The following is a 27,569-nucleotide window of genomic DNA, read 5'->3' as shown; positions in this document are numbered from 1 at the left end:
CAGCTGAAGTGAATATCATTGATTACTGCATTACAATGGCATCTGTCAAGGGTTGGGATATATTAGGCAGTAAGTAAATAGTCAGTTCTCAAAGCTGACGTGACAAGGGGAAATTGTGATGGCTAGATGACTGGGTCAGAGCATTTCCAAAACAGCAGGTCTTGTGAGGTATTCCCAGTATGCAGTGGTTAGTACCTACCAAAAGTAGTCCAAGGAAAGACAACTGGTGAACCGGTGACAGGGTCATGGGCGCCCAAGGTTCATTGATGCGCGTGGGGAGCGAAGGCTAGCCCGTCTGGTCCAATCCCAGAGAAGAGCTACTGTAGCACAAATTGCTGAAAAAATTATTATGAATGCTGGCTACGATAGAAAGGTGTCAGAACACACAGAGCATTGCAGCTTGCTGCATACGGGGCTGCGTTGCGCAGACCGGTCAGAGTGCCCATGCTGACCCCTGTCCACGGCACCTACAATGGGTACGTGAACATCGGAAAGGGACCATGGAGCAATGGAATAAGGTGGCCTGGTCTGATGAATCCACATTATGTGGACGGTCGGGTGTGTGTGTCAGGATGCACTACGGGAATAAGGCAAGCCGGCAAAGGCAGTGTGATGCTCTGGGCAATGTCCTGCTGGGAAACTTTGGGTCTTGGTCTTTCAATTCAATTCAGTTTTATTTGTATAGCGATTTTAACAATGGACATTCTCACAAAGCAGCTTTACAGAAATAAATACATTCAAGTTAAATTTTAAAAGTATGAATTTATCCCTAATGAGCAAGCCAGAGGTGATCGTGGCAAGGAAAAACTCGCTGAAATGATATGAGGAAGAAACCTTGAGAAGAACCAGACTCAAAACGGAACCCATCCTCATCTGGGTGACAACGGATAATGCAATTATAAATAAATCCCTTATATAACTCTGTACTACATGGTCAAATAGTGCAACCAGGAAATTCATTACAGTTTTCACATGAAGTCTGTTTTGTTGAACTTATCCACTGTTCACTGATGGAGACATAGCATCATAGCATAACTGTTCATATGAATTGGGGTCCAAAGCCATCTTCATGGTTTTAGCCGGTCGTTCAGCAGGATAATGCACCATGCCACACTGCAAAAATTGTTCAGGAATGGTTTGAGGAACATGACAAAGAGTTCAAGGTGTTGACTTGGCCTCTAAATGCCCCAATCGAGCATTTGTGGGATGTGCTGGGCAAACAAGTCCAATCCATGGAGGCCCCACCTCACAACTTACAGGACTTAAAGGATCTGCTGCTAATGTCTTGGTGCAGATACCACAGCACACCTTCAGAGGTCTTGTGGAGTCCATCGGTCAACGGGTCAGAGCTGTTTTGGAGGCAGGCACAAGTGGGACCTACACAGTATTAGGCAGGTGGTTTTAATGTATACATATACACACACACACAAACACACACACAGTATATGTTTGGTTTAAACAGATAATGTTTCCTATACGAATATACTGTACATTGATCAGCGATTACATTAAAACCACCAGCCTAATACTGTGTAGGTGAGCAGCAGTTGTGAGTGGAAATGCCTTGTTGATGAGACAGGTCAAGATGTCAGGGGAGAATGGCCAGACAAGTTTGAGCTGACAGGAAGGCTAGAGTAACTCAAATAACCCTTTACAAATGAGATGAGAAAAAAACATCTCAGAATGCACACCTCATCAGTGGTTCTGTAACTGACCGGATGGTTCTACAACAGTAGAAACAGGTTCCACTACTGTCATCCAAGAAAAGAATCTGAAGCTACAGTAGGCACAGGCTCACCGAACCTAGACAGTTGACGACTTGAAAAAGACCAATGCTTTTCCAACATTCAACTGCATCTCCTCTCCTGCTCAGGATTGTATTTTGTATTTCAAATAACAAGGAAGTATTTCTTATCCTAACTGTCATATTTGGAATTAGGAAAATGGTCACTATGTGCCTTTATTCACTTACATGCTAGCCGCAAGTCTAAACATAGGCCTTTGATACAATGCTTCTATAATATCTTTGTTAATAATATGCAACAATTTTATTTCACATTCACTTGAAATTAGTTTAAAAGTGAACAGGAAGTGGTAGGCCTCACCAGAGGTGTTTGAGAAGCTGAGTGCGCTGGTTGTCGGCTGCAGTAAATCAGGGCTGCTGGAGGACAGACTGCCCATAATGGCCACACTGTGCCTGCACTGTTTTGTGCCGACAATGCTATCATCCTGAGACTGGCTTATGCCTGCATCACTAAGAGAAAAAATACACACACACACACACACACACACACACACACACACATATATATATATATATATATATATATATATATATATATAGAGAGAGAGAGAGAGAGAGAGAGACAAAGAGAGAGAGAGAGAGAGAGAGAGACGCCTTTAGCATGACTAAGATGCATACAGTGACATTTAGATAGTTTGGGTTGTCAGTCTCCTAGTAATTCATCTTGAGATTGACGTTTGCTGAATACACATGCAACATGAGCTTGATGTCTAAAATCATGCGTCACAAAAACACAGGGACAAATTCATTTACCATGAACACAAACAGATGTAGTCACATTCTGTCATAACACCCACAGTGAGAGAAGGACAAGAGTATGTGACATTAATAAATGGATCTATACACTGACACTCCTGACACTTGGCAAAACAAACTATTTTATAAAATGTGTTTAACTAGTTAAACTAGTCTATTCTTCTTGGCCTATATGTGATGAAGTAGGCTAGGGATGTAAACCTCAGGCTTCCACATGATATGATACGATTTCAATTCATAATGCAATGATTTAATATTTGTCAGTACCACTGATTCTGCTACACATCAGTTTAAAATATGCATTTTATACACAACAGCACACCGGTTGTTTTTCCTTTTTGATAATATTCAATTTATAAGCAATTACAATCAACAATATCAGATTTATGATTCTTGCATCTATTTATTTAAGTCATTGCCTTTTAAAATGATACATCGATCCAAATTGTTGGATTGTTACACACCTATTAGATATATTCTTATTTAAGAAGCATGTCTCTGTAACTTCCCACTTAGTTCTACATGGACTAAAACAAATAGAACAGGATTACATTTGTGCCCCTTTTGCTCTTCCGTGAGAAGATTGATTGAAGAAATCCACCAACTAAATTCTGAATAACAAGATTAGGTGAAATACAAATTACAAACAAACAAATTATTAATTTGTTTATATTTTAGCAGACAGAACCAACTATAGTTGCTGTAAAATATTTTGGGTACATGCAAATAATAATATCTGTGGGGGTGGGCAGGACTGGTCAAACTTTCTGTGAGAATGGAGGGGAATGGATTTTTAAACAACGTATTTCGTTTTGACCTAATTGCTTATTGCACTTTATAACAAGAGACTGAAGCTCTTTTATGTTTTTTTCCTTGTGTCAAATGTCCCATGTTCAGACTACTGAATCATATCTCCATGTGTGAGCGTACGTAAGTGGTCTGGGTTTTTGGTGTAGTTATTTTGAAGCCAAAAGCAATTTTCCATAAATGGACAATGAAAGTATAATTCAATCAATGATAATTCAATCAATGAAAAAACTGTCAACCACAAATTGCCCCCCACCCCCACACATACACCTGAAGTTCATAACCATAAGCCCTTCATAACCAATCTTCAAAAATACTGCTTTGGAATGCAGAGAAAGTAGGAAAAGCAAGGGGAGAGGAGGAGTTGAAGAAGAGGAAAGAGACAGAGAATGATATTGCACATCGTAAAAGAGTAAGAATAAGTAAAAAGAGAAAGAGAGCTAAGTGAGAGTTTCTCTTACCCTAACAGTCCCCTGTGTATGTGAAGTCAGTCGTAAAAACAGGAGACAAGTGACCATGAGTAAAACACAAGCATTATGCAAAGCACAGAGCAATACAAACAGCGTTGACAACGCCCATGCACACAAAACATGGTGTTTGACCCTCAGACACAGGTGCTTTCTATGATTTTATTTCTTTCCAGTGGCCTTGCCTGTAATACAGTAGTATTAATAGAACAATAACAAAAATAGTAATTATTCTGCAAATATTTGATTGAAATATTTGTAGTAATTGCCATACGGTTCATACAGATCCAAACATATCACAAATTAAATCAGAAGTGTCCCCATTCCTTTGAGTGCTAATTTGAGATTCAAGGTCTTTTAAAATACACACACACACACACACACACACATATATGTACATATATACCATATAAACCATACCTGAAGGGTTTAGGAGGTAGAATGCTGAACCTGGTCTTCTCCAGCATCTTGCGGATCCTGTTGCGTCCAGCTGACACTGTGTGGGCCTTCATTTTCTTGTGACTCTTGCTACCAGTGGGAAGTTCCATGTCACCCGGCAGCTCAGCAATGGAGAAACGATTGCCCTTCTTCTCATGAAATTTGGGAAAGTGGGGGGCTCCATTCTTCTTGTCATGCCTCACACAGTTTTGAAGCTCTTTGAAGACTGGAGCAAGAATAATTAAAATCCATACATGATGCAATACAATTGCCACAATAGCAAACTCATTTTTTTTCTTTTGTTCCCCCCTCTAGAAGCTGAGTGTAATGTGATTAGAGGTTATTGTTTTAAACATACCAAAGATGTTCGTCTTTACAGTGAGAGAAAGGTGAGTATTGTTCCTTAGAATGTCCATAGCTTTGGAGTAAGATATGTTTTCAAAATTTTGGCCGTTAATCTCTATTATCTGAGAAAGGCACACACATCGAATCAGAGAGAGAGAGAAAAAATTTAAGACAAAAATACTGTGCTCTACATACAAATGTTAAAAAAAATTATCTACTCTTCATAAAATTACACTGTTTTGCATATGTGCAGATATGTGCACACACTCTAACACAGTTTTATGGAGTAACCCGAACATGTTGCATAACACAGCAGAGGATAACACATATTCATACTATAAAGTGAACATACCATAAACTTACAAAACACAAAATATTTTAAAAACTTAGAAATGAAACATTTGGGAAAAAATTTTGAGCTGAGTAAATAATATAAATAAATACACGCATAACTGCATTTTTTTTCTCAGCAATAGCTTCTAGTGAAAGCCACTTTACCTGATCTCCTCTCTTGAGTCCAGCCTCAGTGGCCTTGCTGTCCTCCTTCACGTTGTCGATGAAGATGCCAAAGCCCCTCTCGCTGCCTCCTACCAGGCTAAAGGGCAGTGGTGAGTCTCTGTTCGCCTTCTGCAGCATCACTTGACGCAACTTGGCTTTAGCTGCCGAGGCCATGTTCAGCAAGCGCAAATGACCATTCATTTTCTGTGGATGAGGGAGGAAGAATTTACATGTTATATGTTTGGTCTGTACTGTCCTGTGTGACATATCTCACCATGGTCCAACATTTGTGTGTATGTGTGTTAGTTCATCTTTATCACTTTATCACCAAAGACCAGTGACATTAGTAAAACTAAGTCTCACCGCTTCATCCAGCAACTTCTCAAAGTCCTCTAGAAACTGTGTCATTGAAGGGTTTCCTTCAAAATCATTAAAATGATTGTTCACCCATAACAACACTATCCGTGTAACCTGCATAAAGCAGAAGACATTTTAAGACATTAATAATGTTTGAAATGAATCATATTTCAAAACCTATCAAAAATGTCTAAACTGTACTTTTATTTAATGATGATAAAACTATTATGCAAGAAAGACATGTTCTGCAATGCCAAAGGGAAATTTTAAGTAAAACCACACACCAAAAGAAAGAGACTAATGGTTATCATTGCTAGCTAAAAGTGGGAGTCACTCTGTCGCATTCACATAGTTAGACACACACATACACACCGTGTCTCTCAGATTGTCCACTTTGAACCACTCTAGTAGCTTATTGCCCACTTGCATGGGGCTGGAAAGGAATGTGCGGTAGGTGAGGAGGAAATCTTCAATGTAGGTCGGATCCACTATTGAAGGCTCCTCCACCAAGTGCATAATCAACCTTTCTGGAGTGCCCTGAATCATACAATACAGTAATACCATGTAAAGCGAAGACCATACAATATAAAATAGGAAACCTCCTTTCACTGGCATTTAATGGAAAAATTTTCAGTGAATTCAGAACAAATTGTGTTTATTTTTTTAAAGGAGAGAAAGGAAAGGGGAAAGAAAGGGAGAGAAAGCATTGCAGCAGAGTAACCAATAAGGGGAGAAAAAGAATGTCTGCCAAATAAATAAATGTAAATGGTTATTACTATTATTCCAAAATAAGAGAATAGTAGTGAAATGGCAAAGTAAAAGTCAAGTTGCCTTTGTCAGGCAGCCCCAAATGCCCCATAACAACCAAACAACAAAGTTTAGTTGAGTTATACAGCCAAGAAATGCTGTGAAACATGAACAATCCACAAAAATGTGCCTCAAAATTTCCAGCAGCACACTGACCACAACCTAACCACGGCAAAATGGAGAAAGGGCCAGTGTCAGGCAGGCAATGTGAATTAATTTCCCCAATCCCCAGTAGCAGGTAGAACACAAAGATGTAAAATAAATCCTGAAAATTCAGCTTAGTTCAAAACAGCAGTAGGGGTGTTAGAATTTAAAATTATCATGGTATGATAAAATAGTCCTAAAATATCACAGTATCACGATATTTATCAACCATTTAAAAGCACTCAATTAAAGAAAAATGTTATTACAAAATCTCTGTACAAAAGTATCTTTTCACATTCTTGTATATACAGCAAAAACAAAAGTATAAAGATTTTATGTAAGAGATTCACAATTTCTCTTACATAGTCAGCATTTATCATGTTACAAACTGAAAGAGAGCGGCTGTCAGGAAGGGTAGTGTGCTAATCCCCTATCCCATCCCCCACGACCTAAAAAATTGAAACTAGTGCAGCAATGTGCAGAGTTGCTTAGCCAAAACAAGTCTAACTTGACACCAACAGCATTGATAGGGCTGCCTTCACCACCACCATGTCAAGTTCTTTTTCTAACTAATTTGTATCCCAGAAATACCCTTAATATGTACCTCAAACATGAAGGAAGTTATTAAAGAAAAATATGACACTGGGGGTGGCTGAGCATCAGCTGCAGATGGAGAGGAGGTGGGTTGAACTGGCAGGTAATGTGTGATGATTCTCACCTGTGTCTTATTACCTCCAGACTACTTATTTGTGTTTCTCTGTGCCTTCAGTAGCTGCGACAGGGTTTTATAAAAAATATTTAAGATATTTGTCTTTGTGACCTTGACCATGTTTGAATCAATTTCAAAATCTAGGCTAAAATGATAATTCCATATAAATCCTATAAACATTCAACCACTTGTTCTTCAGATATTATGCTTACAAAAATCTCAGACAGACACATGAACAGATGGATGCATTGATGGACGCATAGATGGACATATGGACGGAGCAATGTCAGAAACTGTAGCTAGCCAAAAAATTTACCTTGAGTTCTTGAAAATGAACATGTAAGTAACATTTCTTGTATGACAAACAGGAGATAAGCTATGGAAGAAAAACAATTTCAGGCACAGTAATTCTAGGTAAATTTAGAGGGCATTAAAACGAATAAACAAAAACCGCATAATTGTGAAGAACACTGGAAGTGACAAACAAATGTTTGTCACAATGTAACGCCTCGTCCGAGGCGGATTGTGTAGGATCCATCAGCAGAGATGAAAGCAGACTAATCCGAAATGGCAGGCAGAAAACACAATCAGGAAACGAGAGCAAAAGTCAGAAAAACCAGGAAGTCAATCAGCGAGAAAATACAACACCAAAATCGCAAGGCAAAGGCAGAAATCCGAAAAAACAAACCAGGGTCATACACATGAAGAAAACCGTAAACAAGGCAAAAGAAAACACTCAGTAATGTCCCGAAAACAATACTTCGCGTCCTCGTGTGGTGAACGCGCTGCTTAAATGTCCCTGAAAACCCCGGAAGTGTTTCTCAAGGGTGGCGTCAAAACTCAGGCGAGGGCTCCCTCTGGCGGGCAGGTGCCGGTGGTGACGTTACACACAAAACCCCATGTTCATACATTTGACAATGTTGCATTTCCTAATCACTGAATCTCGATAAGGGTTTCCCAATTATTTTTCCCCAAGGGCCAAATTCTTTCAGCAATGCAAAGCAAAGGGCCAAACCCCCTGAATTGTTTCATTAAAACAATTAAAGTTGTTTGCTGTGCAGCTGTTATTATTGTTGTTACTATTGTAATAATCTGATTTTACAGAGGCCAAATTGTAGCTGTAAAAGAAATGGAAATCTGATCATTGATCATTGGAGCAGTTGGAGATTCTGTTACTTTCCTGGTTCCTGAAAAAATTAGTTGAAGAAAACAACTCCCAGATAGATGTAGTTGGAGGGGAACATTGTGAGTAGGAGCATTCCAATGGCTCGTGTTTTTTTAAATTTATCTTGGGCAACCACTTTTTTTCCAAAATTCATTCACTGTAACTTCATTGTGTTGCTCTTTGAGCAAAAGTGATTTTGACAAGATCTCCAGTTAAATAACTGTCTTTTCTATGTTTGGAACTAGCTTTTTGGCCTTTGCAGTCCAGGAACAGAAGTCTTAAGAATAGAGTGTTATCAGATAAAGGCACATGGTTTATTAGGTCCACGACCATTTTCTTTTTCATAATGAAAACCTTTGTCCACCATATCAATTGTACACTTTTTTTTAAACATTTTTTTTAAAGTTTTAGCAAGGTTCCACGAAGCACGTAAGGATGCCATTGTTGCACTCTCTTGCAGTGATACGATTTTATGGGTAGCAGTAACCGAGTGTTTGTATGCTGCCATTTGAAACCTTTTGTTTGCGGCTGACTGAATTTGGAGGGTAGTTATTATTAAAGTTACTGTGCAGAGCTTTGAAGTGCCACTTTATATTTCCAGTCTTACAGATGGTTACAGTCTACATGCATAGCAAGCACACTGGCTTAGCATTCTCATGGTCTGGCAAAATAAAACTCATACAATCCAGTCAGACTTGAACTGTCTGTTCTCATTGCCAACCTTATACTTTTTAGCACTGGCCAATGTTTTTTCTGTAGTTTGCTTACTGTCAGATTCTCATGCACTGCTCTGACTTCCTGTGTTCACCTAAGTGAATAAGGGTGGTAGTATTAGTGCAGCACAACCCAACTGACTGGTAAAATATGTTAGTTAGTGTGGCAGGGGCTAACTACCCAATGGTTAATCAGTCATATAAATTATGTATATACAATGGGACAAGGAATGGTCTGCATGTGTAGCTAAGATGATGTGTTCTACATTGGTAAGGTCAAGTGTGTAAAACTTCAGCAGTCCCAAGCAGATTTCACACGAAATGGCAGTTACGTTGACATACTTGACAAAGTGGGGTGGGTCAAACCTTTGACTCTCGTGGGCTAGATGTGGCACATGGCCCTCCTATTTGAGAACTCTGGTCTAGATGATAAAAACAAAACTTGTTCCATATACAGTCATAAAATACACCCTCCATCAATTCTCCGTTTTTATTTATCAGGGCCTAAATAACAAGTGTGTATTCCTGACCAACTTCTATAAACAAACTAATAACCTCAGGTGAAAACAAAAAAACACATCAGATTTCAGTATGGAGTTATTTTTTCCCAAAAAGTAAACCAACATTCATGGGAGTAGACCAGGTGGGAAAAAATAAATACACCCTTCCTACTTCCACAATCATTAAGAGAATAATTAGCAGGTACTAGCAGGCACAAGATTAGTTAATCATCAAGAAGTGTGACTATCTCTATAAAAGCAGAACTTTTGGCAGTTTGGTGTTCTGGAGCACTCAGGTGTTTGTCTACATCATGCCAAGAGGAAAGGACATTTGCCATGACCGCAGAGAAGCAATTTTTGCTGCTCATCAATCTGGGAACTGACTGGTAAAATATGGCAAGAGAACTGGGAATTAAGGCAGGAGATTGTTCTAATCTCCAAACAATTTGAAATTCACCATTCTATGGTGAGAAGGATTGTTCACAAATGGAGAGCCTTTAAATCAGTAGCCAATCTTCCCAGGAGTGGGCGTCCCAGCAAATTCAATCCAAGGTCAGACTAATGCTCAGAGAATAAAGAAAAACCCAAGAGCCACATCATGTGACCTACAGGCCTCTGTAAGCACATTAAATATTTATGTTCATGCAAGCACAATCAGAAAAAGACTGAACAAGTATGGCTTTTATGGAAGGCTGGCTAGGGAAAAGCCCCTTCTCTCCAAAAAGAATAAGGCAGCACGACTTCAGTTTGCAAAATTGCATCTGAACATACCATAAATGTTCTGGAACAATACCTTTTGGCCTGACGAGACCAATGTGGAGATGTGTGGTCATCATGCAAAACACCACGTTTTGCGAAAATCAAATACAGCATATCAACAGAAACACCTCATAACAACTGCTTTGGGCTTGTTTTGCAGCCACAGGACCTGGGAAACTTACAGTCATTGAGACAACTATGAATTCCACTTTATAAAAGATATTCTTGAGACAAATGTGAGGCCATCTGTCCAGGAGCTTAAGCTGGGCCAAAATTGGGTCATGCAACAGGACAATGATCCCAAGCACACCAGCAAATGTCCAGACCTCAACCCCATTGAGATGCTGTGGCGGGATCTTAAGAGAGCTGTGTATAAATTAATGCCCTCAATCGTCAATGAACTGAAGCAATGTTGTAAAGAAGAGTGGACCAAAGTGACGTGAGAGTCTGATAAACTCCTACAAGTTACTTCTAGTTACTCTTGCTAAAGGTGGAAGCCTCCTCACTTGGATAGATCATAAAGTTCCTCTGCAGTCTCCACCAAAAACTCAACATCAGGCTCTTCTTGATCTGTGCAACAAGCAACAGCTGCGCTTAAAAGACCTCACAGGCTCCCTTGCAGTAATTCCATTTGAATTACTGTAAGGGAGCAAGTCTCATGGCGTCTTAGACGTCATTAGGGAAAATTGGGAGGAGGAACCTTCTAACAGCAAAAATTAAATTCACTATGTTCTGGACCTGAGAGCAAAATTCCACTCAATTCGTCCCGGTCCCTTGTGGATACCACCTCTCCCCAACCCAGACAGCAGGTTGCCAGGTTGCAAGGGGAATTTTCCAATGTGTTTTAGCCAATATCCAATCACATGGACCTAATAGTGCACCACATCGAGACTCCTCCAAGTGTGGTTCTATGTAGCCATCCATACAGGTTACCTAAACACAATCAAAACATGGTTCAGCATGAATTCAAGGCTATGCTTGACATGGGAGTAATTGAGGAGTCCCACAGTGACTTAAGCAGCCTTGTGGTTTGGTGCCCAAGGCCAGTGGGTCAGTCCATTTGTGTGTGGACATTTTTGTGTGGAAGTTTAGTTTAGTTTAGTTACTCCACTTCTGTTTGGTTTGTTTGGAGCCCCAGCAATGTTTCAAGTGTCTGATGGACAGAATACTGCCTGCAAAATGCATATGCCACTGCTTATTTAGATGATATTTTCAATTACAATAATGATTGGCAGTGGCTTTTACAAGATCTGAGAGCTGTCCTGAGATCCTTGAGATGGGCAGGACTCACAGTAAATCCAAAGAATTGTGCAGCCCAGTTGTCTGGGCTCATACTAATGCATTGAACAGAAAGCTGGGGGCTGTTTTGTTCCAGGTGGTGGAGGAGGAGGAGGAGGAGCAGCCTGTGCTGTACATCAGCTGGAAGCTCTCGGTAAGAGAGAGCAAGTGCATAGAGTAGGAGTGTCTGGCCATCAAGGGGGCGGTCATATTACCTACTGGGGAGCCCCTTTACCCTCTGTTGTGATCATGCCCCACTCCAATGGCTCCACTACATGAAAGATGCCAACATGCGGATGGCTGGTTGGTATCTGGCAACTCAAATTTGAGATTGCCCACAGGCCTGGGGCACAGATAGTGGTGGCGGATTACCTCTTCCACCAGGGTGGGGGGAGTCAGCTGCAGGCCAACTTGAACAGGGCAAAAGCCGCGAGCTAGTGGTTTGTGGTTCTGTTGGTTTGTCTTTTTTGTTGAGTTTTTGAAAGTGTGCTGAAAAAGCGCAGTGTAAATAAATGTGAGCCTGGAGCTCTGCTAAAAGTCTTCCTCCATACACCAGGTTCTACATGTTACTGAATTATAGTGTGTACTTATTTTTTCCACACCTGGTTTCTGAATGCCAGCTTACTTTTTGGAATAAATGACTATATATTGCAATCTGTTGTGTTATTTTTTTGTTGTCACCTGAGGTTATTTTGTTTGTTTATCAAAGTTGGTGAGGACCACATAATTGTTATGTAGTCCCTGTTAAATAAAAACATAGATTTAAGGAGGGTGTCCTTTCTTTTTCCCATGACTGTAATTACACATATTACCAAATATTCAAGAGCTGGCAAAATTGGGACTATGGTCACTATAATGATCAATTAATTTTTTTTCCCACCCATGACTGGAAGAGGGACAGGGACTAATGCAGCTAGTTCAGACATTTTCACATACATAAAGATATCTACAAAAAGCAAAATCTACAAAAAGAGAAGAATGTGTTATTGCATTGTTAAACATCCATTTTAAATTGTAGATAATTTTGCTACAGTATTGCATAACACTTTAGGAAAATGTGTCCAGAAGTAGTAGTTTAAACAGTAGCAAATCAGTAACACTGATGGAATGTATCACCAAAAATTGTATCCTGACTAAATAAATAAATAAATAAAATTACATAATGTTAAAGTCTCCACTTAAATTTCACTTATTTCTGGGGGGAAAAAAATCAAGGGCATTTTGAGGTAGTTAATATTGCATCAAAATGAATAGCCTCACCCTGATGACTATGTGGCCCTTGCATGTGCCACTGCGATCCAGCTCACGATGCTCTTTTACCATGACAATCTCACCTTCTTCTTCCACCTTGTGCATGTTTTTCTCCACGTGGTTGAGGATGCGCCAGTAGTCCTCCTGGGCAATGCACACCAACTAAGCCGAACAAACATGAGACAGCAGCTTGAATTTGGAGTAGAACATGTCATTCTGCAAACAGCGCTCATACACCAGAACAATTTTATAACTCTTCCATAGCTTAAAGAAAATTTTCCAGGACCACATATTTTGCTTTTTTATCATGAATAAACCTTTCATTTGCCACAACACAATCATAAGATGCTTGCATGATACAGAGCAGTGTTATTTGGTTTATTCTTTGGGCCAGTACATTATACAATTTTCCAAGACCCCAGGTCTGGAAAATGAAGCTTAATTTTATTGACTTTTCAAAATTTTCCAGGACGATGGGCTTGTGCAACATACAGCCACTCCAACAGCAGCCTAGTGGAGCCATAGTGGCATAGCACTAAAATAGCTTAAGGATGAAAAACTCTGGTCTCACCAGATTAACTTATATAGGCTAGGTCAAATGATTCTGCCCTGGAGGACATCATTAGAGGAAGTGAATTCAGCAAACATTGCTTTTACGTAATTGGGCAGGTAGAGAACCCAAGAACAAGAAGTTGCTGCTTTGTTTTCAGGTACAACTATTTCTATGAGATCTAGATATTTATTTATTCCTGCTTTAGCTATCATCATTCTGAGGTTTGCATTTTTGCTACACTGTAAAAAATGAATAAGGGGTCGAGTAGATTGTATTAAAACTATGAATTAATTAAATAATAAGTATTTTCTAAATAAATAAAGATAAATTAAAAATTAAAAATAAAGAAATCTTTTTGAGTAGTTTACATGAACATGTTTGAGTAATCTGGTAAAAATATTAATCACTGGAGTGCACTAGAAAACTTAAAATAATAATAATAATAATAATAATAATAATAATAATAATAATAATAATAATAATAATAAATTGTGTTTTCCAGTCAAGCCTTTATAATATCCTTACATATTTTCATACATATATGTAGACAAGATGCATAGGCTTAATTTCATTTAAGAAATTCAATTACTGGCACCACAATGAATGGAGGTGACTGAGATGGGACTGAGGCAGTGTATGGACTATTCCTTTAATTAAATGACAATTTTACAGCTGATAATGAAGCACAATTTGAATGAGTACTGGTCTATGAATAAGATGTACCTGGCAGTCATCCCCTTTTGTGCGCACCTCTCCATTCATACATTGTTTCACCAAGGAGGCAGAGATTCCAAAGCTGTTCCCCATGCAGAGGATTTCGGTTCGGCTGTCTCCATAACTTATCTCTACTGCGCCGTTCAGGATAACATACCATAGATCCAACTAAAAACAACAAAACTCCTGTTACAAATAAGTAACTGTATCATCATATGTCACTAACAATTGGGCCAGATGGGAACATCATGTTGGGTATGTGTGGCAAGTCAGAATATTTTACCATCAAAAGGGTACTATAGCTAACCATTTTATAAAATAGCATAAGAAACTTGCAATTATTACAATTATTATGATAATGACTAGGTCTTTCATTTACAGTACACAGACTAATTTAATATTTAGAGCTGGTAAAATCAATTAGCATTTTTCAGTTTATGCTAGCTGAAATTGATTATTTTCACTATTTTTCATTTTTTCAGTGTTGAAAGAGACGTGACTTTCGGGGGAGAGACTCATGCTTACTCTAAATGTATTTAAATCTAAGACATTAAAAAGCATACAGACAGCATAGCAAGGGTTATGCCTTAACTGAACTGCAAACTAATTTACTAATGGAGTCCTCCAAATTTACGGAGGACTACATCTTCAAGCAAAATAACACTGTGGGGACAGGTTAGTGGTTGAGTGTTGCTTGTGAAAGTGAAATTGACTTAAAGCATAGTAAAGGGAAAATAAGTAGATCCTCTCATACCACATTTCTTTCACACCTGCCTCATGAGACCTCGTTCTCCTCAGCCAGGGGTTACAAACACATCTTTTTTGCATATTTTTCAATGCATATGCAGTTTGGGGCATTTATATCTAAAAGTGTTTTACTGTGGCCTGAACAGAGACCAAAGAATGCATCCACAAAGTATTATGACCAAAGGACAAATATGACAAATATCTCAAGTCAAGTCAAGTGAATTTACTGTCATTTCAACCATATACAGCTAGTTAGTACACATTGAAACAAAACAACTTTCCTCCAGGACCATGGTGCTACATAAAACAACACAGAACTACAAGAGACTACACATCACTACAAATAGTGCACTTGCAAACATGTGCAAATAGCACAAGACAATAGTACAATAGTACAATAACTGCCAAAACAGGACAACAGACACAGTAAGAGACAGTGCAGTGCCAACTAGTACACAGTCCTAACATGAAAGAGTCAGATATAACATTAGTGCAATAGAGTAACAATATAATAAATTGCTGTGAATGTAAACATAACATACTATGACATAGTATTCGGCAGATAAGCTTATACTATATAGGGGCATAGCAGTTATTGGGGTAGCAGCCAGGTAGAGAGTATAGTAATACATATTTTTATGCAATATTGAGAAAACTAGTACTAAAACTGGTACTATTGCCATAATTACAAAGGGTTTTCTAAAAAATGTCACAAGCCCTCAGATCCTGTGAAGACATTTGTGGCAGTGGGGGTGCAGTCGAGTGTCAGCTGTGGATGGAGAGAGAATGTGGGCTCTTATGGGCAACCTAAGTACAGTCTTTCCTTCCAGTAGAGGCTGTGACCCAGTCAGAGACAGAGCTGGTGAAACGAATGCAACACACACTTGAATTTGAGTTTGCACTTGAGCTTCACACAAGTAGCGAACTGCTTGGGACTTTGTTGTTTTCCTTGTGTTGCATTCAAAAAAATTAAGAATACAAGAAACCCAATGCTTGGTCAAAACAGAGTCCTCCACATACCCCTACACACCAGGTTCTACAGTGGTGCCAAAACCCAGGAAAAGGATGGTGCCATGGAAGCCTCCCCACATGGCAAAATCATCAAGTCCTTCACAAGCCACCACCAGAAACATCAAGCCCTCCTTGACCTGCACAACTTTTCATGGACAAAATACTCCTCCCACACAGCACATATGCTGTTGCATGTTTAGATTATAGAATTATTTATAGTAATGATTGGTAACAGCATTTACAATATCTGAGAGCCTTGTCTTGTGTGCAATTGGTGTGTAATTGGACATACATTATCAGGGCTTCCACAATTTGGGTGGGTCCCCAAATTGACAAGACAGCAGCAATTGTGGCCTGCCCAAGACCCCTGTTGGGGCTGGCTGGCTATTATCATAGGTTTGTACCTAATTATTTGGATGTCACCAGTCCATTGACTGAATTCACTAAATAGGGAGTGCCAGATCCTGTCCAGTGGTGGGAGCCATGCAAATGGGCCTGTAAAACAGTTCTGTGGGGGGCCTGCTGTTGCATTCACCAGACTTGTCTCTCCCTTTTGTTCTGTAGACTAATACTTTGGACAGAGGGCTGGGGCCATTTTGTTCCTGGTGGTGGAGGGGGAGGTGTACCCAGTGCTGTACATCAAACAGAAACTCTGGGCTAAGGGAAGGCAAGCACAGTATGGTTGAGAAGGAGTGCTTAGCCATCAAATGGGTAGTTACCTTATGATACTACCTATTAGGGCGCCCTTTTACCCTCAGTTCCGGTCAAGCCCTGCACCACCTTAGTATCTGGCACTACAGCCATTTACAGTCATAGGAAAAATTCTCTTTCAATTCTATGTTTTTATTTATCAGGGGCTAAATAACAACAACTCATCAACTTAGATAAACAAACAAATAACCTCAAGTGACAACAAAATACACAACAGATTTCAATATGTAGTAATTTTTTCCCAAAAAATTAAACAAACATTCAGAACCTAGGTGGAAAAAATAAGTATACCCTTCCTACTTCCACAATCATTAAGAGAGTAATTAGTAGCCAGCTGTTACTAATGAAATGTACAAGATTAGTTAGTCATCAAGAAGTGTGACTACCTCTATAAAAGCAGAATTTCTGCAGTTTGGTGTTCTGGAGAACTCAGGTGTGTGTCTACAACATGCCAAGAAGAAAGGACATCAATCGGGGAAGGTTATAAGGCCATTATCAAACAATTTGAAATTCACCATTCTACAGTGAAAAGGATTGTTTACAAATGGAGAGTGTTCAAGAAAGTAACCATTTGTTGGAAATGAGCTATTTAGATTAAGCCCACATTCTCCACCAAAATATGTAGGGAAACTAGCAGATCAGCTCAGAGGGGGGAAATTTTGCAAGCTTAATATCGCAACAACTAATCATCTATTCATCCAGCGATAAGTTGAGATTAGTGTTTTTGTTAATTATGTAAGATAATACCTCCATGGCCACTGGCAATAATATCCTAAATATAGAGAAAACACTATATTAAAAGCACAGTAAGAAGCTCAGCGGTTTAAGGCAGTAAATTATAAGCATAGAGACACAAGACACTTGCCTTTAAAATCATACAAGACTTTATTAGACTATTCTAAAACAGAGAAACTAATCTAACACAAACGCACACACTCATGCACACACAGAGGTGAGTGAAGAAGGGTTCTGAACAGAGAATGAATAAATCCCTAGTTTCTAGCACTATATTCTATTTTTTAGACTGTGACCTGAGTGAACCATCACTTTATCAATTTTAACCTTTGTTTCATTTAGAAGGGCTTTAAACTTTGTATTAAACGCACCAGTTCAGTGAGAATCTGGAGGTACTGTACTTGCATTTACATTGTCTCTTTGCGTGGGGATTCCCTCACTGCATCATTGTCTGGAGGGCATATCAACAGAAACACCTCATACCAACTGTCAAGCATGGTGGTGGAAGGGTGATGATTTGAGCTTGTTTTGCAGCCACAGGACCTGAGAAACTTGCACTCATTATGAAAATGATGAACTCCACTTTATAACCCATGACTGTAATTTTGAGGTGGAAAACAGGCTGGGGGCACAAATGGTGGATTTCCTTCTACACACATACACATTATTAAAATAATGCACACTCATGTCAATGCTCATTTTCTATTCATATCATATTTTGACATGTCTCATCACCTTAATTATCATTACACTTGACTTTCAGTTTTAGTTTACTCTTCCGGGAGTCTCTTTGAGATCTGGACCAGTCAAAGCTATGGAGCTCATGAATCTCATTTAAATATTCTTTCCTCTCCCTACTTAAGAGTTTGCATTTTTTTTTTATTACCACAGAAAACTAAAACTGTTAAATCTTCAGTTTTCTATATCTTACAGTGCCAAAAGTTTGAGAACCCTTTACTATTTTCTTTTTTTTCCGCATAAATTTGACCAGCTCAGATCCTAAAAATAGATAAAGAGAACCCAATTAAACGAAACACTATAGTTTTTTTTTTTACATTTATTTATTGAGAAAACCTATCCAACATTAAATAACTTTGCCAGAAATGTATGGGAACCTTTGCTTTCAGTAACTGGTGTGACCCACTTGAGCAGCAATAACTTTCAGCAAATGTTTCCTGTAACCCTGCACAATGGGTTGGAGGAATTTTGGCCCATTCCTCCTTACAGCAAACTGCTTCAACTCAATAATGATGGTGGACTTCCTTGCATGAACTGCTCTTTTTAGGTCCTTCCACAAGATTTCTATTGGTTTAAGGTTTGGACGTTGACTTGGCCATTCCAAAATGTTAAATTTCTCCTGCTTTAACCATTTCTTTGTAGTCTTACTTGTGTGCTTAGGATCGTTGTCTTGATGCATGACTCCTTTACAGTTAAGCTTTGGTTCACAGACAGAAGCTATAGGCTTCTATATAGGCTTCTGGTTTATCCATGTAGTATTGGGCAAACTTCAGAGAGGCAGCAATGCTCTTTTTGGAGAGGAGTGGCTTCCTCCTTGCTATCCTGATATGCACACAATTCTTGTTCAGTGTTTGCCTGAAACACAGCACCTGCAAAAGCACAAGTACCCTTTAGCCTCAACTGAGGCCATGGAACAGCAAGGAGTAACTGATTAAAAGACTACAGAGCCCGAGAAGCTGAGTAGAGAGAGAGCATAAGTACAATGTAGGAGGAAACTAGCCCATTAAGAGCTTTAAAAACAAATGAAAGGACCTTAAATTGGATACTGTACTGGACAGGAAGCTAGTGAAGAGAGGCTAAAACTGGAGTGATGTGATCCCTCTTTTTGGTTGCCAGTAAGCAGTGGTGTTCTGAATTAATTGAAGGCGAGTCAGTGCTGACTTACTGAGTCCTATGTACAAGGGATTGCAAAAATCTAAGCGTGAACATATGAAAGTGTTATTGACTTCTTCAAATATACTGGTTGGAGAGGAGTGGTTTGATTTTTGCAACTGCTCAGAGTTGATAAAAACTACTTTTAAAGACAGAGTCAATTTGTTGGTCAAATCTCAAGTCAGGACCAAAAATGACACCAAGATTTTTAACCTGAGGCTTTACATACTGAGGGACAGCTCCTAGGTGATTTGATAAACTGGCTGTGTGTTTGGAATGGCTGAAAAAAAAATTATGTCCGTTTTCTCTTCACTGAGTTTTAAAAAGTTATTCTTCCAGACATTCATTAAGATATCAGTCTCTCACATCGTTGTGGAGAAATTTTGGCCCTCTCTTCTTTACAACATTGCTTCAGTTCATTGAGTGCATTTGTTTATGCACAGCTCTCTTAAGATCCCACCATAGCATCTCAATGGGGTTGAGGTCTGGACTTTGACTTGTCCATTCCAACACCTTGATTTTTTTCTTCTTTAGCCATTGAGAAGTTAATTTGATGGTATGCTCGGGATCATTGTCCTGTAGCATGACCCAATTTCGGCCCGGCTCAAGCTGCTGGACAGATGGCTTCACATTTGTCTTACAGATATTCTGGTATAAAGTGGAGTTCATCATTTTCTTAATGACTGCAAGTTTCCCAGGTCTCGTGATAAAGCTTTTGGGTTTTCTTTATATCTCCGAGCATTAAACAGTCTGACCTCTAGTAGTCCTCTACTAGAGGACTGAATTTGTCGGGACACTCATTCCTGGAAAGATTGGCAAATATCTTGAAGGCTATCCCTTTTGCAATCCTTTGCACTGTAGAATGGTGAATTTCAAGTTGTTTGGAGATGGCCTTACAACCATTCCCAGACTGATGAGCAGAAACAATTGCTTCTCTAAGGTACTGCCTGAGGTTCTTTCTTCTTGGCAGGATGTGGACACACACCTGAGTGCTCCAGAATACCAAACTAATAGAGGTAGTCACACTTCTTGAAGATTAACTAATCTTGTGCATTTAATTAGTAACAACTGGCTGCTAATTACTCTCTTAATGATTGTGTACTTTTTTCCCACCTGGTTTCTGAAAACTGCTTTACTTTTTGAGGAAAAAAATGACTACATGCTGAAATCTGTTTTTTTTCTTTTCTTTTTATAGATGTTGGTGAGGTGACCACACAATTGTTATTTAGGCCCTAATGAAAAAACATACTTTCTTTTTAGCACATATATATATATGTATGTATGTATATACATATATATATATATATATATATATATGTATGTATGTATATATATATATGTATGTATATATATATGTATGTATATGAAAGAACAGTGCTGCTTGTGGAAAGCGAGAGATAAATGGCTGCAAGGCCGAACAAAGCACGGTGATGACTGCGTCAGCTCCTCACCCTCAGGCAGAAGCCTGGAGACTATAAAAGGGCACGGTGGGTGGACACAGAAAGGTATGCGAGTTTTGTCACCATGAAAATCTTGATCCGTTTCTCTTTCTCTTAATCAGAGACCGACGACAGTGCCGAGGAGCCGCGCCGCAAGACAGCGACCTCCACACTTCCGGGACGCCTCCTGACATCGCCACTCACCGCTGCTCTTCCGCACCACTCTAGCCCACCGACAGTGATATACCTTCCCACTCCTCACCGCCACCATTCCCCCTCACAACACTGCTAAAATAATAAAATCACTTGTGTTTGCACTGAACCTGCCTGTCCTGTGTCTGTGTTCTACCTGCCATATATATACAGTCAGGTCCAGAAGTATTTGGACAATGACAGAGTTTTTGTGATTTTGCCTTTATACACTACCACAATGGATTTGAAATAAAACAATCAAGATATGATCGAAGTGTAGACTTTCAGCTTTATTTTAAGAGGTTCCACAAAAATATGGCATTTACCATTTAGGAATTACAGTCATTTTCAACAAAGTACCTCCATTTTCAGGGGCTCAAAGGTATTTGGACAAAGTGACATAATTGTAAATATAACCATAATTTTTCATACTTGTATGAAAATCCTTTGCAGTCAATGACTGCCTGAAGTCTGGAGCCCATGTTCTCAAAACTCAAATTCTGAGTTTGAATTGAATTGAATTGAAAACCTTTATTGTCATTGCATGTAACATACAACGAAATTTCGTATCTCTCATGGAAATGCAACTATATCCATCTACATTCACTCATGAAAAACATACAATATTATTATTATCATTAAAAACCAATATTAAAGTGACTTGTGCATTCATTGCAGTAGTATGGCACAGTCCATCCTTCCAAAATTTTAAGGGTAGTTATGAAGAAAGAGAAACGGGGAGGAAGAATTCAGTTTGCATATGGCTGTTGGGTAAAAGCTGTTGCTGAATCTGGAGGTGCAAGTCTTTAAAGCTCTGTAGCGTCTTCCAGATGGCAGTGGTGCAAACAAATTGTGAAAAGGGTGAGTGAGTTGCAATTTCCATACTGTAATGCCATATGTTAGTATACTTGCTATCGTACAGTGGTAGATTGACTTCAACAGTCTGGCAGAGAGATGGGCCTTTCTCAAAATTCGGAGAAAGTAAAGTCTCTGTTGGGCCTTTTTGACCAGAGCAGCAGTGTTAACAGTCCATGTAAGGTCCTCTCTAAAATGGATGCCCAAGAACTTAAAAATGGACACTCTCTCCACCTCCTCTCCCTTTATTTCCAAGGGCTGAAGTTCCTCTCCCTCTTGCCTGAAGTCTATGACTAGCTCCTTCGTCTTTTTGATGTTAAGAGGCAATTTCCTCCCAGGAGATGCTTTGCCAGGCCTTCACTGCAGCCAGCTTCAGCTGCTGCTTGTTTGTGGGTCTTTCTGCCTTCAGTCTTGTCTTCAGTATGTGAAAAGCATGCTCTATTGGGTTGAGATTAGGCGACTGACTGGGCCATTGAAGAATATTCCATTTCTTTGCCTTCAGAAAGTCTTGAGTTGCTTTCGCAGTATGTTTAGGGTCATTATCCACCTGCACTGTGAAGCGGCGTCCTATCAGTTTTGTAGCATTTGGCTGAATGGGAGCAGAGAGTATAGCCCTATACACCTCAGAATTCATCTTGCTACTTTTGTCAGCAGTTACATCATCAGTAAACACCAGCGAGCCTGTTCCATTGGCAGCCATACATGCCCATGCCATAACACTGCCTCCACCATGTTTGACACATGATGTGGTATACTTTGAGCTGTTCTTTACTTTCTCCAGGCTTTTTTTAGATGTTTTCTGGCAAAGTCTAATCTGGCTTTCCTGTTCTTGAATGTTACCAGTGGTTTGCACCTTGTTGTAAACCTTCTGTATTTATGTTCATGAAGGTCTCTCTAGATTTTGACAATGATACACCTACCTTCTCTTGACTTCTGTTAATGTTGTGAAGGGGTTTTTCTTCACCAAGGAAAGGATTCTGCAATCATCCACTTTAGTTGTCTTCCGTGGTCTTCCAGGCCTTTCGATGTTGTTGAGCTCACCCGTGCTTTCTTTCTTTTTAAGAATGTACCCAACTGTTGATTTGGACACACCTAAGATAGCACCTATTTTTGCTATCTCTCTTATAGATTTATGTTGGTTTTTCAGCCTAATGATGGCCTCCTTCATTTGCATCGAGATCTCCTTGGACTTCATATTTGTAGCTCCATTCAAACAGCTGCCAAATGCCAACTCAATACCTGATATCAACTCCAGACATTTTATCTGCTTCATTTGTCTTGAAGCAACAAGGGAATGGACCACACCTGGTCAATTAACTTCTTGTCAATCAATTGTCCAAATACCTTTGAGCCCCTGAAAATGGAAGTACGTTGCTTAAAATAGCTGTAATTCCTAAATGGTAAATGCCATATTTTTGTGGAACCTCTTAAAATAAAGCAGAAAGTCTACACTTCGATTACATCTTGATTGTTTTATTTCAAATCCATTGTGGTGGTGTATAAAGGCAAAATCACAAAAACTCTGTCATTGTCTAAATACTTCCGGACCTGACTGTATATGTACAAATATGTCAGATATATACACCAAGTTTATGTGCCATGTAAAAGAGGGTGCTGTAGAGCCCTCTCACCACACCCATGTGCTACCCTTTGCCCTTGCCTAATGGCTGATGACTCTGACGTGTGTGCCAAATTTCATGAGTTTTTAAGCATGTTAAGGGCCCCAAAAGCCCCCGAAACCATGGGGAAAAAATAATAAATAAATAAATAATAATCTTTAGGAAAACAATAGGGCCCTGTACACTTTCAGTCCTTGGGCCCGAACTGTTTGAGAGATCAAAAATCCGTCTAAAATTTAGCATCTTCAATGTCTTGACATAACGTTGACCAAGTTTGGTGACCTGATCGCATGAATCCCCTAGGAGGAGTATTTAATAGTTCAGAAACTGCTATTTTCAAAAAATCCACATTAAATCCAAAATTACCTACTTCTTGTTGGGCGGAGCTAATGACTGTCATTTTGAAAGTTGTCCGGGTTGATGAGAAAAATATATATGTACCAAGTTTGGTGACTGTAGGCGAAACTGACCCCACCACTTTAGTCAAAAGGGGGCGCTACAGAGCCTCCCCTCCACACTCATGTCTTAGCTTTTGCCTACGCCTAACGGTCGACAACACTGATGTGTGTGCCGACCTTCTTGAATTTTTAAGTATGCTAAGAGCCTCAGAAACACCCGAAAAAAGTATTAATGTTTGCTGCATTACCATGGCAATACTATTATGGCATATAACATGGTGCGTGCTTACCTCCTGTTTGTCATGCAGGATGACGGTGCCAGCCTGTTCTACAACCTCAAAGACCATGACTGTACACAGCTCTCTCCTCACAGACATGGTCATGTTGGCAAATGCTGGCAGCTGATGCATAAACTCTAGGAGCAGCTCTGGAGAAGAAAAATCTTTTAAAATTGGGGTGTGTGTGTGTGTGTGAGAGAGAGAGAGAAAGAGAGAGAGAGAGAGAGAGAGCAAGAGAGAGAGAGAGAGAGAGAGAGAGAGAGAGACCAAGGGCCACTTTTCTAAGTGTTCCCTCAACTTACATCACTACTACATCAGTAATTGCTATACAGCTTAAAACCAGGATCAAGACCTTGAAGATGTTTTTCAATCTGTTGCTACAAAAAATTAGGTTCCTAATCCATGACTTCTTTCCCCTCTTCATTTAAAGGACAACTTATGACCAGGGCTGGTATGCACAAAGCTTCTGAGAATTAACTTTGAACATAGTCTACTTAAGACCAAATAAATTCTTAGCTAAATGGTGGGAGTAAAAAAGGTTCTGAGAGCAAATCTTAGCAATGAAATGCAGGTAAATGTTTCCTAAGGAAAATATATTTCTTTGAAATCATTGAAATCAGAAAAATAAATAAAAAATAAATATATGTATGTATGTATAAACAAGCAGTAACTGAAGGCAGCTGCAGTGAAAGCCTGGCAAAGAGTCTCAAGGGAGGGGGATCTACATCCAAGTATTAAAAATAATCCTAATATTTATGATTGTTAGTTTGGCCAATTACTTTTGAGCCTGTGAAAAATTGAGGGAAGCCGCAAAAAAAGGCAGTAATTACTAAACAGTTAATGCAATATTTTTGTTAAATCCCTTGAATTAAAGCTGAAAGTCTACACTTCAATCATATCTTGATAGCTTCATTTTAAATCCACTGTGGTGGTGTACAGAAGCAAAATTACAAAAATTGCGTCACTGTCCAAATATTTATGGTCCCGACTGTATATACCAATCAGCCATTACATTAAAACCACCTGCCTAATATTGTGTAGGTCACAATATTGCCGAAAAAACAGCTCTGACCCGTTGAGGCATGGACTCCATAAGACCTCTGAAGGTGTGCTGTGGTATCTGGCACCAAGACATGTATCAGATCCTATAAGTTCTGTAAGTTACAAGGTGGGGCCTCCATGAATCGGATTTGTTTGTCCAGCACATCCCACAGATGCTCAATCAGATTGAGAACTGGGGAATTTGGAGGCTAAGTCAACACCTTGAAATCTTTGTCATGTTCCTCAAATCATTCCTGAACAATTTTTGCAGTGTGGCAGGGCATATTATCCTGCTGAATAAGGCCACTGCTGTTAGGTAATACTGTTGCCATGAAGGAGTGTACTTGATTTGTAACAATGTTAATGTCAAAGTAACATCCACACGAATGCCTGGACCCAAGGTTTCCCAGCAGAACACTGCCGAGAGCATCACACTGCCTCCACCAGCTTGCATTCTTCCCATCGTGCATCCTGGTGCCATCTCTTACACAGGAAAACGACGTACATGCATCCAGCCATTCACATGATTTAAAAGAAAACGTGATTCATCAAACCAGGCCACCTTCTTCCATTCCTCCATTGTCCAGTTCTGATTCTCCGGGAACACCCCAAAAGACCTGTCGTTTTGGAGATGCTCTGACCCAGTTGTCTAGCCATCACAATTTGGCCCTTGTCAAAGTCACCCAGATCCTTACATTTGCCCATTTTTCCTGCTTCCAACTCAACTGCGAGAACTGACTGTTTGCTGCCTGTCTAATACAGATCATCCCTTGACAGGTGCCATCATAACAGGATTATCAACATTATTCACCAGTGGTTTTAATGTTGTGGCTGATCAGTGTGTGATATACAGGGTGTCCCAAAAGTCTCCATATATAGAGGAAATTAACACTTTTTAGCAAAATGGAACTTTATTTACAAAACATTCTCTACATGAACTTGTGTTAACACATCTGGTGTTATGTATGTCCATCGCAACCTTGTGACAGCTTCCCAAACCAGCCATGAGAATGATTTCAATACGTTCTTCTTTTGTCAAAAGCATTCTTAAAGGCGATCTGAAAAAAATATATAATATAAAGTAAGTATGAAAAATTTTGGAAGACATTTTGCTAAAAAATGTTCATTTCCCCTATGTATGGAGACTTTTGGGACACTCTGTGTGTGTACATTTTATATATATATATATATATATATATATATATATATATATATATATATATATATATATAGACATTTTGTGAAACATAGGCAAATGACCATTGATTGCAAAAAAAAAAAAAAATCAGTTAGGCAGAGTGGCCTCTAGTAGCAATAATCCCACTTTCTCACAAAAATACGTAAATGGGAGAGCTGACTTTCATGTGATTGTACTCAGTACAAAAACAAGAAAAAGACAAATAAGAGAAAATATGGAGGAACTATCTTGGGGGATATGTGGGCAGCACATATACCGAAAAGAAAAGTAGTCATTTTTATACTGTATGCCCCCAGGAATAATGTTGTTTCTATGCTGGATAATTTCTTATTGAAGTATTATTGTGCTTACATTTTTTCCTCATCATCCCATACAAATAGGTGGATGATAAACTGGGCTCAGGAATCTGAGCTGTAACACAATACTTAAAAAACTGACAGCAGATGAATTTTAATTTACTCTCCGTGGCTGACTCCCATCACTGAAACTAGTCACAGAGGGGTTTACGCTGTGATTCATCTCAGAGAAAATCAAACATGCTTGAAAATATTGGAGCCTCTGCAATCGCTTGCCGATTGAGAAAACTGCAATGCTAAACCATGCACACTGCAGGAGCAGTCACCACAAGAGCATGCAGAGAGTAATCACTGAGCCCCAAAATTAGTCATTGTCTGGGAAATCAGGGCTAAAACAGTGTAATGTGGACTAGGCATCCTAAAGGAATCCTGAAAGTTGGGGGTGCTGCACCCTCAGCACAGCCATTTCCTGCATCCTTGGCCACCAGAGAAAGAGAAATAGTTCATTCAGTGTCAATCCTGCAATGTCATTATAGGTTTGGAGATGGCCCAGCATAGCAGTTCTAAAAGTACAAGAGCTAAAGCCAAACATACACTGTGTCATATGGTTAGCTTGTGAGTAAACTGAGTTTTTAAATTAAATATAAGATTATTCATATTTACAATCAACATACGGTACATCTTTAAGATTTGCGCATAAACCAGTCATTATTGTGTTGTTTCTTATAAAGACATTAACTGTTTTTTAAATCATAAAAATTTTCAGTGATCAAATGTTTCCAGAAAAACTATAAGAAACAACACAATAATGACTGGTTTATGCGCAAATCTTAAAGATGTACCGTATGTTGATTGTATACTGGATGCACATATCAGTGCAGCTACCTTTTGCTACTCTTACCAATTTGAGACACCTCTGAAGCACTCCTAAATAAAGAACTCAGTACATTACTCACTTAATTAGGCCTAAGAATAGATGTAAATTCCGTGACTTTTTTCTGGCACCAAATTTTACTCTGATTTGCTTTATGCATACCAAGCCAGAACATTATTCTATCTATCTTTAATGATTACTTTTACAGGAAAAAGGCTAA

The 27,569-nt window shown here is 39.2% G+C and overlaps 1 protein-coding gene across 11 annotated transcripts in view; it reads right to left on the bottom strand.

Moving 5' to 3' along the window:
• Nucleotides 1-27,569, bottom strand: part of rapgef6 (Rap guanine nucleotide exchange factor (GEF) 6) — a 127,985-nt gene that overhangs the window by 38,875 nt on the left and 61,541 nt on the right. For 8 of the 11 annotated variants that reach the window (XM_053240174.1, XM_026940964.3, XM_026940958.3 and 5 more), the window contains 10 exons: nt 23,953-24,089; nt 14,075-14,233; nt 12,808-12,960; nt 5,845-6,009; nt 5,479-5,586; nt 5,116-5,319; nt 4,631-4,739; nt 4,255-4,498; nt 3,829-3,840; nt 2,106-2,254 (listed from right to left, as the gene is read on the bottom strand). In XM_053240174.1, the coding sequence (XP_053096149.1) occupies nt 2,106-2,254; nt 3,829-3,840; nt 4,255-4,498; nt 4,631-4,739; nt 5,116-5,319; nt 5,479-5,586; nt 5,845-6,009; nt 12,808-12,960; nt 14,075-14,233; nt 23,953-24,089 (1,440 nt within the window). The remainder of the gene's footprint in view (nt 1-2,105; nt 2,255-3,828; nt 3,841-4,254; nt 4,499-4,630; nt 4,740-5,115; nt 5,320-5,478; nt 5,587-5,844; nt 6,010-12,807; nt 12,961-14,074; nt 14,234-23,952; nt 24,090-27,569) is intronic. The other 3 variants (XM_026940960.3, XM_026940962.3, XM_053240172.1) reach the window with 2 other exon arrangements.

Source organism: Pangasianodon hypophthalmus, chromosome 15, assembly GCF_027358585.1.
Source record: "Pangasianodon hypophthalmus isolate fPanHyp1 chromosome 15, fPanHyp1.pri, whole genome shotgun sequence".
NCBI classification, from domain to species: domain Eukaryota; kingdom Metazoa; phylum Chordata; class Actinopteri; order Siluriformes; family Pangasiidae; genus Pangasianodon; species Pangasianodon hypophthalmus.
Note: the sequence above shows the minus strand (reverse complement) of the source record. Positions and strands in the feature narration are given on the sequence as shown.